The sequence below is a fragment of the Chanos chanos genome, chromosome 3 (genome assembly GCF_902362185.1).
Source record: "Chanos chanos chromosome 3, fChaCha1.1, whole genome shotgun sequence".
In the NCBI taxonomy this organism is placed as follows: Eukaryota; Metazoa; Chordata; class Actinopteri; order Gonorynchiformes; family Chanidae; genus Chanos; species Chanos chanos.
The window spans coordinates 37149757-37165704 of record NC_044497.1 but is presented as its reverse complement, the minus strand read 5'-3'; the positions used below and the strand labels follow the sequence as shown (position 1 = coordinate 37165704).

The window sequence follows — 15948 nt, the reverse complement described above, 5'->3', positions numbered from 1 at the left end:
CCAAGGGGGTGTTTGTGGAAAACCATCAAAATCCCCATCACCAGAGATACCTTGGCATTTCCCAAGCAGAGCATTACCTCATACAGTATCTAATTTGTTCTTTCACCAAACTGGTTTCCAGTAACTCAGTCACTTCATAACTGCCTTGGTCTTTCAGTTTAATTCTTTAGTGGTTCCATTTTTGAGAGGTAGTCTAGGCTGATTAGAGGTTAAGAGCAGTTTGGCCAAGAAGGAATTCTCCAACCCCTACAAGATAAACAACTTGAGCAATACCAAAAAGTGGGGCAATGACCAGAGCCCTGCAGCTAGCTCCTTTCATGAAAGCAGATGGTCCTTCTTTCTTCATGATCTTTCTGCAAGAGGAAAATCAGAGTAATACAGACAGTTTAGTTGTTTGGCTAGACTAAAGAAAGTGTAGTTGTTTAGCTGGGAAATCTATTTGCTAGGATTGATACCACAGCTGAAAATGTTTAATAGGATAGTGTACCTAATGCAGTCTACCACTCCATTGTAGCTTTCTTCATTTGCACTCTTGTTGAGGGATTGCAGTCTAGTCTTTACCACTGATTGTAAAAATGACAAATCAAAGTTAGCATATGGAAACTTCAAACACTGTTCACTCAAACCAGTTTTAACATAACGTGTGCTGTTTCCTTTGATCTGAAACACTCACCATCACAAGGACTGACTGCCACAGCAGCCGTAGAGCCAGCTGCACAACCAGAAATAAAGGACCAATAAAATGGTGCGGCCTCATCCTCTGAGGACTTGCCCAACTGGTTCAAGTGGGCAAACAAGGGGAAGTACACCACAGAGAATGGGATGTCTCTGAAAGTGAGTGAGAAGGGAGAATAGTTGTAGTTCTAATTGTTCTATATGCTATCTTTAAGAAGTTCTTATTGAATGAATGAACTAAGAATGTTCTTCACCAGTGTTACATATGTGTAACTGATATTTCAAGTGGTAATGCTGAGAGCACCCTCTTGTTCTATTTATTTGTGGCTAGATTACTTTTTCAAATTCTTATTTAATGCCATAAAGCCTTCATTCCTAACAACAGTATATTAGTTGTTGGTAAATGTTCCACTGAGGATGAAATGTCACAATGAGAGTGAAAATATAGAATTCGGTTGCACCATTTGCTGATTGTAAAATTATGTGCGGAGGCTAGAGAACTGTATACATTAAAATCTTTTATAAATCAAACCAGTAATGTCTGAGGGTACTCTTGGGCAACAATAGTAGCAAAACATGCTAATAATTCTGGTTTAAGGGCAAGTTCCCAGAAAATATCATGGGTAAATATTCTGGAATAAAATTGTACCCAGCTTTCTTGTGGTTCCAAGAAAACTGTGATATGTGCAATGTTATTTGCAGCCTTATGTTTCTTGTATTATGAGCAAAACAGTTCTATTAATTGTTTTCATAAGACACACCCAGAATGTCCTTGGAATGCTCTTGTTAGAACCTCAGAAGGTCCCATGCAATTTTCTAAGACAGTTCCCTGTCCCCAAGAATCATTTTTACCTCATTAGTGTTGCGCCAAGGCCTTTGTAAAGCCCCTGGATGCCCTTTGTACGTAACAGCTCCTGGGTAATCTGCATTGCGGAGATTCTTCTGATCTGAGGAGCGGGACCCACACTGTAGGAGCAACTCAAGACTGTGCTGGCTGCTCCCAGCTTCATGGTGGGTAACATGGCCAGCTTCCTCTGCTGTGCAACTGTAAGTATAATGTGGAAATATGTTACAACCCTATTTTAGGCAGGAAAAATAATGAATATTATGAGGTGAAATGGTATCTTGCCAAGTCTTCCTGCATCCTGGAGTTGGATCTTGAGCATCTCCATAGGAGTGGTTATAACCACCTGGCAGATTCCTGCTCCACACCCTGCTAGCATTTCCTTGAACACGGTTAGCTTTGGCCTGAAACAAGATTTCAGTTAGGTATCTGCACTATAAGCAGTCTAAATGCCATCTCTGAGTTTGTCTGGTTTTCAAAAGTATGAGTTCATACTCGTTTCTGCTGAGCTGGTGTCGGAAAAAGTCATTGGCAGCTAGTTTAATGGCTTTCTCTGGGGTAACCAGGGTTAGGTTCACAGCCGCACCTAAGAAGACAAAATTATTTGCCAGTGTCCACATATCACACACAGCTTCATGTGAAATAAATTTCTTAGCTCCTGTTCATTCGTAGTTAATGACCTAAGCCTGAAAAATGAAGAGTACGTGGATTTAATACCACTTGAGGTTGAACAAACTCTTAAATTGTTAATGTGTAAGTGATCCATCAGTAATAATATTAGCCAGGAGGTTCTACACTCACCCCATTACAGGCTGGTTCAAAGACTATGACGTTATGCAAAATACTCCCAAATTATCTACGTGTGCACAAGAAAACATGCAAAGCAAATACAACCGAATAAGTGCAGACACAAAGTCAAGAAAGGCTCTTGTAGTGCTCACCTCTGTACATGCCAAAGTAACCTTCAGATCTCACTGTTTTAATGAGGCAGTCCCACCTGGATGATTAAATTAGAAGAAAAATAGTAACCAGGAAATACTGTACCACACTGTAAAAGATAATGCACTGGTTTCATCATAGTTCCAAAAATGCATGCACACACATTCTCAAACATAAGTGTGCAATGTACTTAGCACATACAGAACAACACTAAATGCAACGCATGTAAAACATAGCCTTAGGATCAGAGAGAAGAACCAGTTTTCCAACCTTTTCTACTTAGTACAGTTCAGGCTCAGATTATGGAATATTATGCTCTCACTCTCTCTCTCTCTCTCTCTCTCTCTCTCTCTCTCGCTCTCTCTCACTCTTTTTCTGTGTGTGTGCATGCGTGCACGTGTGTGTGTTTATGTGTGTTTGTTTGTCTGATTTGGGTCAGTCTAAATTGGGTGCGACAGATGGAAACCATTTTTTTTTAATGAAAATGCAAGGGAACTCACATGTTCTTGTAGACCTGCTGGTTTCCTCTCTGGTTCTGCAGTCTGGTTTTAGCCAGATCAATAGGAAACACACAGGTGACTCCAGCCATGCCTGCTACGCCACCATTGATAAGCTTAGCAGGAAGACTGACAAAATTAACAACAAATTAAAAAAACAAAACCAAAACAAAATGAAATCATTTTGAAATGAAATCAGATTTGATTTTACAAAGATTCAGTGACATGTTCATAAATACTACTGCAAAAGTGCATTAAAGTTATTTGTCTTGACAAGCAAATACGACATTGCTTCTCATTGATTTCTTTCATTCTACATTTATGGACAAACTGAATTCAAACATGCACCTGGTGCTCCTCTCACTGTACATAGAAACCCTTCCCTTTTTCTGAGGAAATGTGATACAGGACACATAAAAGCACAGGCATATTCACAAATTTGCCTTCATCCAGACATTTTTTCAAATTTTACAAATGTGCATAGTACCGAAATCTGTCTGACACTGTGGGAATTTGACTTTCCATCCAAAATGTTATCCAGTTGGTGGTCAGATGAAAAGCCATCCTGTCAAACAGGGACATGACACACCTGGGCACAGGTGAAAGTGAGAGCTGGCTGAACACAGGGAGTGAACACATACCTGATCTGCTGCTGAGCCATAATAAGTAGGTGTGGAAGCTGGTCGGAGGCTTTGGAGTGAGAGAGCGAGGGAATGGAGCAGAAAGAGGAGCAATGTGTCTGCACAGGCATGAGTTTTATATAGCACAGAGACTGTTTACAACTGCGCAAGCGTGGACTGCACCCCACCCTCTCTCTCTCTCTCTCTCTCTCTCTCTCTCTCTCTCTCTCTCTTTCTCTCTTAGTCTCTTTTTTTCTCTTTCTCTCTTTTTACCTATTTCTTTTTTACACACTTACTCACTGTTTAGTACACTAGTGTTAAAACTAATGTTTTGATATAATTTTTTTGTAAATATTTTTTGATAATTTTTCCTGCACCTTTTAAACCTGACATTGCGACTAATCTATCTATCTATCTATCTATCTATCTATCTATCTATCTATCTATCTATCTATCTATCTATCTATCTATCTATCTATCTATCTATCTATCTATCTATCTGTCTGTCTGTCTGTCTGTATCTGTTTATCTATCTGTCTGGTTATTTATCAAATTCACTTAAAGCTCTGCGAACAGGGCTTAGCTGTATGTGACCGCAGTAATTGTACTTCTTCCAAGGTTCATCTAACATGTTCAGACTGGTAACAGATACATTTGAACACACCCAGACATAGTTCATTTCAGGCTTAACTGTGTAGTTCCTACCCATGATATCTTTTTAAGTCTATAATTTCACCTGATATGTCAGTTTTGAAGTATAACATGGTAGACTTATACTATGTGTAATATTTTCAAATATTTTGCAAATATAACTTCTAGAATAAATTACAGGAAGGATTCTAAAAATCTTTGTGTGGTTGTGTGCGTGTTTTTTTTTTTTTTTTGGGGGGGGGGGGGGGGGGGGGTTACGTGTGTTTGCATAAGCAACAAGGAGAGAGCTAGGGCCTGGAGACAGCTCAGTATAAACTGACTCTATAGATTATGAAGCAGCAGTAATTAGAAGATGGTCTGTGACATTTGTGAGTGAAGAGAGAGTGATGAGGGATTAGGGGTCAGGGAAGTGCATGTTTGAACTAGTAAATCCTTTATGGTGATTTTTTGCACAGAGCTGCCACTGACCATTTGTTGAATATAAGTTGTTTCACTTGCCCCAATGAAATATCCTGTATATTATAGCGGTTACTTGTGCCCCAATGAAATGTCCTGTATCATATAGTACTGACTTGTGCTCCAATGAAATATCCTGTATTATATAATGGTTACTTGTGCCCCAAAGAAATATCCTGTATTATATAGTAATTGTGCAAAAAATTCTGCTTGTGGTATGTGTGGCCAAAAATATCTAATTGTACAGAAATTAAAAAAAAAAAAATGTTGCATCTTAAACACAGCAAGTTGATATTTCAAATATTACAAATGGAGTATAAAAATATTCAAATATTAAAAATGGAATTCACTAATTCAAATTGTTTGGGGATTAAAGTATTTGCTAATGTATTAGCCTCTTTCATCTGTTAATCATTACAGCCTTAATTTTTTCAGTAGTCTCTGCTTTTTGTGTGCAGTTTAACAGCAGAGTGTTTAGAGAGTTTTTGATAGATTTTAGTATAAACAGCTAACTGTGCATCTATAAACCTGCACTGTTTAATTTAAAGATGCTTTTTCAATTTCACAATAGGAAACTTATTATTACACACTAACCACAAAATATCACGTTACATAAACTTTCACATATGCGTAATTAACAAAAATTAATTAACACACATTGTACTGTCTCATAGTCTCTCAAATTACTTGTCAATGCACAACTGCAATCAAGTACACATGAATCAAATCTTTTGACTTGTCCAATAAATATGCAGATGTGATGGTGCCCCCTAGTGTAAAATTGAATTCATAATGTGATTTTAAATTCCCTTAAATCCCCTTGAGCCCAGATAATAAAAGATTATAGATACCTGTATGAATAGTGACTATAAAAAAAAAATTTAAAAAGAAAAAAACACGACAAATGCTCAACAGAAACATTTACTCCATTACACTGCAAAACATAGAAGTAACAGATTCTCTAAAAGCTCTGACTAAGTCTCTCTGATTCCTGGAATACACATGGTGTTTTTAAGGGATAACCCCTGCTGTAGTTAACCAAGCTGTAGGTGTTTGGAGCATTTATTGATCCATCTGGACTTGTGGACGCACTCGTTTCTGATGGTGTTGCACTTTTTGCAGCGGCACCGGCGGGCCACGGGGTAGAAGAACAAAGGGTCAATATGTGCTGGACAGCCAGGCATCATGACAGAACTATACACCACAGAACGATGCACGCAGCTCTGTTGTCTCAGAAAATACTTTCCTACAAGCCCTCGAATGTTGGTGTCCTGAGACAGAAAGAGGTTAAAGGGAGTCTTAGAATGGACCCACAAATGAAAGATGACATAAAATCATTTTATATTAAATCATCTACACAACAGTTGTAACAACAACAACAACAACAACAACAAAAACAAAAAGACCAGCCACTGACCAACCCCTACAGGATCCACTGGTATTGAAAATGCTGAAGGATGTAACTGGGATCTTTAGTAATTAAATTAATGAATAATGTCTTGAAGTGGAAGATTTTAATTAATTACTCATTGTGTATTTAATGAGTGATTTAAGGAATATTTACCTGAGTGAAGCATCGACCACTACAAATGGTCGTGTTGATGACCATACAGTTGCCACATTCATGTTGCTCCAGATAAAGAGTATAATTCTCCAGACCACAGCTTGACAGGACGCCGCTCTTTGTCAGCAGGAGAAGAACGCAGTGTACTATCATCATCGTCATCCTCAAAGGAGAGTCTGAATAAATATTCATAAACCAACAATATGTATTTATGAAAAGACAAGTACTGTCCCCTTGGTCAAAATGAAACTAAACTTTACTCTCTGTCGTTGAAATCCTTACCTATGATAACTGGAGGCACCAGTCACTATATAGATCCCTGATCACTTTTTAACTAGGAGTTTGATAACTGCCCCATAAGATTGTAAGCAGCTGGTTCTAGCCCTTCAGTCACAAACCTATGTGATGTATTCTATTTGGTGATGATGAACTCCTTTTATAGGCGGTCTAATCCTCACTGATCCATGGATTTTTCTTATCTTGCTGTGTAGCAAGGAGAGATCTGGAAATTCATCCTGTCTGTGTAAACTCATCTGGGCCACCAGCAATGTGCGGTGCAATCACACAACTGCTGTTACGGCATGGATGTCAGTGCTTCAACTAATCAAGTTCTCTTATCACAAGGGGCTGAGTCACCACAGTCAAAGGTGCATTTATGCCATATTATTGTCTTTTTATATTTTCTTTATTAAAACACAATAGCATCATCATGTGTTCTTATTATAATGACTAGTAGTAGTGGTAATAGAAGTCTTGGTAGTATTCTAAGTGTACCACTGAAAGGGACAATATCCCACTTGTACGCATGCCTTACTGGCCATAGCAAAACACAATTTCCTGAGGAAGGATTTGGGGGAAAGACCTTGCATTAAGCAACAAATCTATAGATTGGGGTGCTGTATGAGACAATACATTTAATGCCTCCAAATAATCTAGCTATCAGTTAATTCACTTTAAAATAACTGACAGATCATGTTTGACTATAAGGGTAAGAGACATCTTAGGGGCTTATGACCACATTCAAACTGCTTTGAAGCAGTTGGGGTGGGGTGGGGGGGTGGGGAGGGCGCGATTTCAGCAGTGAGAAATGTTAGTTCAAACACCTTCAGGGTTTCTACAATTGTTTTCAGCTATAGGATTAATCAGGCAAAACCTGCTACCCAGTGGATGCAGAGAAGGTCATTAACAGTCATTAAAATCACCTTAGTTAAGCAATTATTGTAGTCTAGTATTTAACTTTAGAACATTTTATTTTCGAATCTTGCATCTGGGTACCATATATTAATTAGTATTGTCATCATATAGGGTTTTAATTTGCCTTTTTTTCATCGTATGTGTATGTTTGGGCAGACAAGGAGTTTTCTGTTTCCTCTCACTGCACTGTAAAAATGCAACACTTCCTATGTATATTAATAATGATAATGATGACTAACTGAATTACACAAAAAGTCATAGTCAGAAGTAATAGTAGTACATTGTTGTTGCTTTGGCAAAAGTAGCGTTAGATTAAAGACATGAGATGAACAGAAAGAGTACTTTTCTTTAGGTTTTCATGCTCTATCTAGAATTCCTAAATACTGGAGTTATGTTTAGATCAGCTCCTTATTTTAAAGTACACTGCATTTCACTGGTAACTTTGACATTAGTCTGAATTAGTGTGAAGTGCAAAAAAAATCTGCAAATGTAAACTGCCATGACAAAATTTATTCCTGCAGTGCAATCAGAATTAGTGCAATCCAAAAACAATTTCACGCGCAAAATACGTTTTTCACTGTAGACATCATGTACCTGAAATAAATCATTTTAAAAGCAAAGTATGTAGCAAAGTAATTATAGTCCATCAGCCATGATTCACGTGTTTCTGCTCCACCTGGTCTATGATGCAGACATATTTTCTTCATCTAATCCCTTTAATTCTCCCTGTGCGCCTTATCAAGCTCTATGTGACATGTGCCCACATGTCCATGATTAGAGTCCATTGCTGTGGCAACAGCAGAATCAAGTCCTGAGTCTGTTGCACACACACCCTGCAGTTTAGTGTAGTTCTGGGTCACAGAAATATTTAAATGAACGTAAACACAGCATCACAAAGTCTGTCTGATTAAACAATACTAGAAATCACACACCTTCATTTTTTCATTTTGAGTTTTTCTTTGCTCTTTAATCAAAAGTATTCTCTTCTTTGTTTCTTTATAATACATTTTATTTTCATATAAATATGTTTGGGATCATTTTAAATCACCCATACTTTTTTGTTTTTATTTTGGTTTTCATCCTCTATATTTATACTGTCTTCGTTAGCACTGGGAGCTGATAATGTTGTATAAAAATAGTCATACAAATCAAATATCCTTCTGTTATGATCTTTGCAGTTGAAGTTACTGCATATTCTTGTCTGAAAATGTTTATTGCACTGTTGCGGCTGAATTTATATTCACGTATTTTACACCGGCAGTATTTTATACACATAAAAGAGATTTGCGCTCAAAAATTACAATTTGAAATATGAAATCCTTCTTTTGGAAACCTATACTCACAGACATGCCACACAGATGCATTTATTTTCAGGAATCCTGACTGTTAAAGTACAGTATTTGTGTTAATACTGTTATGTCAGGTGTTTATATTGGGTCATATTTGAACCTCACTGGGAGTGCAGCTGGTGATGGTAGGTTACACACAGAGATGGTTAAATTATCTCTCTCATAACTGGAATGATTTTGCAATCAGTTACACTAATCTGACCCACTAGCACATTCGTCTACTCCTCCCGGCCAGCCAGGTTGTACAGAATGCCAGAGAGTAAAGGCTAGCCCATTGGTAACATATTACACATGTTTCTAAAAAAACTAGGTCAGGAGGAAATGTGACCCCTTGCCTTATTTAAGCTGCTGGGTATTGCCCTTCTACACTGGTCAGTCCTGCAACGTGGGTCTGAGCACAGATGTTACAGACCTGGGAAGAATTTGGGCAAGATGAGCCCTTTCAGTAAAAGACTGGCATTTCTTCATACCTCAGTGAAATCCATCCACTCCCATGTAAAATACAATAAAACATATGTATTTGTAAAATGCTATGTAGGCATATTTTTATGGTGTTTTATGATAATAGTGTTTTTTTATCCGGGACTCTGTGCAGCTTTAAAGTCTTTTAGGTCATATCCCAATAGATAAAATAACAAAACCAGACTTTGTACAGGGCCAGGAAACACTGAGTATGACAAAAAAAATGGTGAACATTGTAAAATGTATAAGCAACACAACAGAACGATCCACCTGTAAATGATGAAACCCACACATCTTATATGTCTGGATGTTATAACAGTGTAGTACACATATTTATATTACACATGTGTCTCTATTCCATACTACTTGGGAATTTTATGTTTCAAATTCATGACAGTGAAAATGTCAGAAATTGGCCAAAACCGCAATCATATGTACTGGACAGAATATTTTTTTCCCTATGATATCATAGTTCAACTTGATCAGAGAGATGTACAGCTGTGACTTAAGAATTCTTCACAAAGTGAAAACTAATGTATGAAAGCTTGTAAAGTGCTGTGTCTAATATGCTGACTACATCTTTCACCACTAGGGGGGAGGTGTGTACACTATGCAAAAAGCTAAAACTATCATCCTGCATGAAGGTTTGAGTCATGACACAACCACCCTAATGTCCCTTTTGATCCTTTGAATAACATAATGTGTATTACATTGTTTTGTTGTCCAATTCATTTTAATTGTACAGTCTAATTTTCTTCATTCCTGCTTGACAGTTAAAGACTGTTTGAGAGCCACAGGAATGTATAAAGAAATCTGTATCCATCCATATTACTGACACAAGGGCATGATTGGCACACCACTTAAAGCTCTGGGTGAATCTGTTTTGACCGGTCAAAGTACAAAAAACCTGCCTCTGAAACCCGTCTACCTTGAATAGCCGGCTTGGCACAAATATTTTCCTTATCTGTTCCACAAAAGATAGTTACATTTTCCATACAAAATAATAGAGTTACTCAGTAACAAACAGTCAATGATGTAGAATACAATAAAAATTCTGTGTGGTGCGGGAAAATATACTTGCAGGAGAAGAATGCACAAGGACATTGTTCTCATGCATTTTAGCTGTGATGAATTAGTAATGTTCTTTAAATATCGGCATTCATGTAGATTTTTAGCAAGGCTTTGTCATATTTGAAAGACTGGCAACTGTTGCAGCAGTCTGTCAATGCTCTTACTTGTTCATTCCTACATAACTGTGTTTACCTCTGTTACTATGGTAACTCCAGCATGAGTGGATCCTTCACAAAAGAATTTCAAAAGCAAATATGATCTTAAATGCCCTCAAATCAGCCTTAGTTATTTTACTGTGTAAACTGACTTGTACTATAATTTTCTTATTTTTAAAACACTTTCTCTTTGAATTGATACAGCTGTAATACATATAAGTCCCACCATGGTTATTTCACATCTTTCACAAAGATTCAAAAGGCCTCTACTCTGTCACACCACTTCCATGCATTCAACCTTTGCTAACACCACAGCCTCTGAGGCAGGATGTGGTCACAATAAGGCACATATTTTTAATCATGTTACTTTTAACACAGGGCGAGGCATGTCGTGTGACCAGATCTGCATAGTGCACACAGGACTCTCATTCAGCACCATGTACAATACTCTGGTGTTGCTCAGTTCTGTTTCTCAGTCCAAATCTGAATGTTCTGTATGATAACCCAATCTAATTGGCTGTCTGTGACTCGGATGCGTAAGCAAGACACTGGAACGTGGAATGTGCCAGAGATGTCTCGCTGCTCAAAACGTCCCCCCTCTAGTACACCCAGCTTATGGAACCCAAAGCACTTTGGACTGCCTTCTGTCCTTACAACAGTCTCTCCAAGCTCCACTACTGCAGAAGAAAGAATGTCCTTTTTATCCTCCGATCCTGTTTTGATCAGAATACGAGAGAGCTTTACTGGTGTGTGTAGAACCACCATGAAGAAATTCCCTTCATTAATGGGAGAGGTCCCCCAGAAGTACTCTATCCCTTGGTCGTAGGCTTTGTTTGGGCTGTGATCCTTATATGCAGTAATATCTGTGACAACATCTGCTGGAGGGTTGTCAGCAAGTTCCTCCACAAAGTCCTCATCCTTCAACTTATTGTATGTTCCCTGGAAAGAGGAGTAAATGCCTCTGTGTTGGAAAAGAGATGGTTTGAAGCGGATGACTTCACTCTGCATGAGGAGGACGCGAAAATGGGACAGCAAGAAGTCGCAAGGCATTTCCTGGTAAAACAGATAGAGGAAACGTGACAGCAGCGTCAAGTGCTCAGAATGGTACAGTTTTCCAATGTATCCCAGCTTGGAAAATTCCAGGGTGACCCAGGGGGAACTTCCCTTTGATTGGATGTGATGGCGTATGGCTGTCAGAAAGCCTTTGGCGCAACTTACATCATCTTCAATCATGATGTAATATTGTGAGAGGCTGCTGCTGAAATGAAGGAGGAACGCATAATCAACATTCTGTTTAGAGCGGAAAGTCACGCGGTCCGGAGGGTCATTGAAATTCCTCTTTAACCCTGTGAGAGGAGGGTAGTTTTCCTGAGCAACTCGGATAACCAAAAGGTGGCCCTGCGCCAGCTGTTGGCTGAACCTGTCTGAGATACTTTTCACTGTGTCTTTTACCCAATTGTCATCAAAGTCTGCAAGGTGAACCACAACAACCATCTCTGACAGCTCTTTCTGTGAAGACTGAGAGAAGACCGACTGAAGCGTGTCAAGTAGATAACTTTCCTTTTTCCGCTTTACAGAACACAGACCCACTGTCAGAAATTCTGTGAACATTGGAGAACAACAAGTAGGCGGATATATTTTCATCAGATTTTATCACTTGACAGAAATGAAAACTAAATCATTCTGTGATCTATTAACTTATAACATGAGATGAACATCTGGACTAAGTGTTAGATTATCTTTCTAAGTCAGAGCCCTCATGAAAGTTGTCTTTACTTTACTAAATATGATTTTAACTGGGAAACAGAAGTGTATTACTCTTAGCTGATAACAAATTCTTTGGTTGGTTGCTGGGTTTAACATGTGTATGTTCCGTCCTAATGAAACAAAAACTCACTCTTATTCTGTTGTAGGACACCAGCCAGCACACTGACTGAAACATTTAGAGAAAGGCGGTCTGTCTGTACTTCCTGGGGAGACCACAGAGTGTCCCAAAGCCAAAAATTTTCCTCCTCCTACAACGGTGGAAAAATAAGAAGGAAAGAAAAAAGCAGCCATCCGTAGGTAAATAAATGTGACTATGTCAGCTTCTTCAGATTTTACAGGGCCTAATACAGGACTAAAAGTAGCATACATATCAAACACATACATTGTTACACTTACACCTGTTGAATTTACCGGTGGCACTTCTACAACAATCAGCTCCTAAATGTTTTTTATTTGTTTTGTAATCTGCCTGTAGACCTACTGGGAGTCGTTTTGGACAAAAGCATCTGCAAAATGAGTAAATGTAAATGTAAATGCAAATGTACATCGATGTGTGCTGCTCTTAACAGTCATAGAGCTTGTGTGTGTAATAATGTAATACCGGCACATAATGTAATAAAAAATGTAATACATACTCATAATGTAAAAATATGCCTGTAATGTAATAAAAATTTTGGGTTAGCTAACTCATTTTATAATGTAGTAACTGGCATATAACGTAATAACGTATTAGGTCTACATTATGCGCAAAAAGATGTTACAGCCATCAACATTTTTATAACATTATAGGCATATTATTACAATATGAGCTTTTATTACATTTTTATTACATTGTGTGCCGTTATTACATTATGCGCAGTTATTACATTTTGAGTTGCTACATGCCGCTCTTAACAGAAAAGATCAGTATGTAGAGGAGAAAATCTAATGCAGTTCTTTTTAGCCGCAGGCCGGCACAGCATTTTCATCTAACCCTTACGCTCATTTCATACTTAAATCTAAAACTGGCCGTCCATAAAATAACATAAGATATAGGAATCAAATTTCAGACCTCTGAATCTCAAAACGTAACCTTGCTCATATCCGTGCATCAAAGTTCATTCGTTATGCGCAAAGTTCATTCTCTCACGTGTAACACCTTTTAAAGCTTAGTTTTCTGACTAAAAAAAAAAGTACAAGTAAAGAGTTTGGTTGAACCCAATTTTCAATCGTTCAGTTGAGGTCAATCTTTCAGTTTCAACTATCATTCGATAACGAATTGCTGCAGGTGCACTTGAGACTCCTATTCAGTTACATGACAGTCATACTCACATCCTATTAGATTTGCGACAACATCACATGTAAATCGAGATCTAAATCTTAATTTTCAGACTGAATTTCATAGCTGCATAACTCTTAATCTGCGCTTGCGTCTCTTTTTACTTTGTAAATGTGAAAGTTAACGTGATGTTCCTTAGAAACATCTTGACGCTTAAAGAATTATTATGGTGCACGCCGGCATGGCTCTCTGTTACATTCACAGCAGAAAAAGTGGACCGCACAGAACATAACTCGAAATCCTTAATGTAGCTTGATTAAATGGACCTTCAGTGGCAGAATACGTTGCATGCGTACAAGAGTGTTCACTCACGTTCGTTTTCTTCCTCACATGACTGTAGGAGAGGTATAGACTGGTCAGGATGAACAGAATAACTGCCAATCTGGTCGTCGTTTTACAGTAAATTCTCATCCCCACGTTTCTGGAAAACAAAAAGCTCTCTCATTCCTCGGGCTTCTCTCAAACAGTCAGAAAACTGTGATAAGCTGAGCTACCTATCGGTCTATCTAATTAATCTCTGTATTTAAATATGTTCAGTTTTGACTTGTTTTCGTGAGACGGTTGGTTTTCTTTGAGAAGTTTCCAAATATGATGTAGCACTTAGAATTCTACTCCAACATCTTTGCTTAACATTGACCATCTGCCTAGTAACTAAATAATTTACATGGCGTGTTAAATAATTTAACAGGAGAGTGTTCAGGTGACACAGGCGTCAAACTTGTACAGACTATAAACTATATATGCGGGGGTTTGACCGACTCAGAAATATATGTTGCCAAAATCTCGGAAAAAATTACAATGCCGAGATAAAAACGTAACAGAAAACCTAACAATTACATTTCGATTCTTAAAGAAGCCTTCGTGAGAAGGAACTTCAGTGACTTAATGCAAACAGGTGTGCCAACAGAAATACGTTGTAGGGAGCTTTATGTGATGTAGGCTTAGTAATCACGGAAATTGATGAAATAGGGTTCTGCCATTTAACAAATCATGTTCTCAATGTCTCTTCGTGTTTAAAACGAGAAAAAGTTTTCTATGATGCACCAAGTTTTCGAACAGTCTGATTTGACCGACATCTGACAACAAATCGAGAAGAGCAGCATAAAAAAGAATGAGGCGATTTTAGAACAAATTATGGTTTTGCCATGAAAGGCAAATTTAGATTCATAGCAGACACACGTAGGTAGCCTATAGTCTCCAGAAACAATAGGTTTCATCGGAAGTGGTTATAAGAACGCCAAAAGTCCATCCTTCAGTGTCTGTGTTACCCACTTGATAATTAATGTCAGTTATTTTAATTCGCACGCTGAAAACACTGGATAAGCTATTCACTGTCATCAAGGTAATCCTCAACGGTGTGACATAAAACTATATCCACAAACATATTTCTCCGTTCTTACCTATTTGCTGTGGCTTTTCATGCGACTATTCCGATCTCATTCATCGGAGATAACAGGTTGAACTGGTTCATTTCCCCGACCAGCAGAGTACATGCGGTAGTTGAAATGCCCACGCAGTTGTCTTGCGTCCTTTGTTTAACCCAGCACGTGCAACTCAAGTCCTCGACTGTCCACGAAAAGTTCATTTCGAACCTTATGTTATTCGTTCTTAGTTTGATTAATTAGGTTCACACAAGCCCCATATGAAAGCAACAATCCGAAGGACTATTCGTAGACCCTGAAAGAGTTGTGTAGCGCGAGATAAAAACCAAAACCTAAAGGGGAAAGGTCGCACTGGGGCTGAAATACACTGTTAGAGGCATACCTAAGATTTCTGCTGCATGTAGACCTAAGAGGAAGTTGATTGACAACACCTGATTTGAACTATGAGCCACATCAACAAACGACTGTGTGATAAAATAAAAGACATTTTATCGTCCGAAAGCCAAACTCGATTACTATACAGGTGATTTCCCCAGCCGTTTGCTGCAACTCTAATCAAGACTTTGAATCGGTTCAAGGAACGAAAACGAAAACCAGAAACAATCGATATTTCGCTAGGAACAAAAACGAAAACATAAACATTATGTCTTTTTAATGTCCTGGAACAGTAACATTTATTTGAAATAATGGTAACCTGTTCATAACGTTTTTTTTCGTTCTCTTATGTATTACAACAAATTAAAATATTTTCTGCTTGCACTTTGGCGCGGAGTTTACTTCCTGTCTTCCTCTGAACGTAATTCATGTCCTCAGGTAGAGGACATAAATTTACCGGTGGCAGGCAGTGATAAAGTGTGAAAGTGAAATGTGGTGTGGTCTCCCTCTTTGCACCCAGAGGTAGATTTTATGCTATGTACCTTATAAAATCGTGGTCTTAGACATCAGTTTCATCATTGTTTGATAGATATGTTATCATGTAAAGAGAACTAAAGTTGGAAACAGCT

The 15948-nt window shown here is 38.2% G+C and overlaps 3 protein-coding genes across 3 annotated transcripts; all 3 read right to left on the bottom strand.

The window, feature by feature from the left end:
• Positions 1–202: 202 nt before the first annotated feature.
• Positions 203–3616, bottom strand: slc25a55b (solute carrier family 25 member 55b). Its single transcript, XM_030769648.1, has 9 exons — positions 3597–3616; positions 2959–3084; positions 2461–2516; positions 2015–2105; positions 1805–1923; positions 1528–1720; positions 674–828; positions 488–563; positions 203–353 (listed from the first exon to the last, which is right to left on the bottom strand). The coding sequence occupies exons 1-9, from the start codon at positions 3614–3616 to the stop codon at positions 203–205; spliced, it is 987 nt and encodes a 328-aa protein (XP_030625508.1).
• Positions 3617–5716: 2100 nt separating this feature from the next.
• LOC115806960 (thyrotropin subunit beta) lies at positions 5717–6399 on the bottom strand. The gene is made up of 2 exons (XM_030767818.1): positions 6247–6399; positions 5717–5953 (listed from the first exon to the last, which is right to left on the bottom strand). The coding sequence occupies exons 1-2, from the start codon at positions 6397–6399 to the stop codon at positions 5717–5719; spliced, it is 390 nt and encodes a 129-aa protein (XP_030623678.1).
• Positions 6400–10936: 4537 nt separating this feature from the next.
• LOC115806959 (alpha-1,3-mannosyl-glycoprotein 4-beta-N-acetylglucosaminyltransferase C) lies at positions 10937–13973 on the bottom strand. Its single transcript, XM_030767817.1, has 3 exons — positions 13875–13973; positions 12375–12492; positions 10937–12078 (listed from the first exon to the last, which is right to left on the bottom strand). Exons 1-3 carry the CDS (start codon positions 13971–13973, stop codon positions 10937–10939), a joined length of 1359 nt encoding a protein of 452 aa, XP_030623677.1.
• Between the last annotated feature and the right edge of the window lie 1975 nt (positions 13974–15948).

Bases quoted from the DNA above. Each gene is read 5' to 3' on its own strand.
- slc25a55b (XM_030769648.1), bottom strand. From the start codon at position 3,616: ATGGCTCAGCAGCAGATCAG. The intron at 3,085-3,596 runs GTATGTGTTCAC...TAATTTTGTCAG, and splicing joins ATGGCTCAGCAGCAGATCAG to TCTTCCTGCTAAGCTTATCA. The intron at 564-673 runs GTGAGTGTTTCA...TTTTACAATCAG, and splicing joins GGCAGTCAGTCCTTGTGATG to TGGTAAAGACTAGACTGCAA.
- LOC115806960 (XM_030767818.1), bottom strand. From the start codon at position 6,399: ATGATAGTACACTGCGTTCTTCTCCTGCTGACAAAGAGCGGCGTCCTG. The intron at 5,954-6,246 runs GTAAATATTCCT...TTTCTGTCTCAG, and splicing joins GTGGTCGATGCTTCACTCAG to GACACCAACATTCGAGGGCT.
- LOC115806959 (XM_030767817.1), bottom strand. From the start codon at position 13,973: ATGAGAATTTACTGTAAAACGACGACCAGATTGGCAGTTATTCTGTTC. The intron at 12,493-13,874 runs GTGAGTGAACAC...CCACCGTTGTAG, and splicing joins ATGTGAGGAAGAAAACGAAC to GAGGAGGAAAATTTTTGGCT. The intron at 12,079-12,374 runs GTGAGTTTTTGT...CAATGTTCACAG, and splicing joins TGTCCTACAACAGAATAAGA to AATTTCTGACAGTGGGTCTG.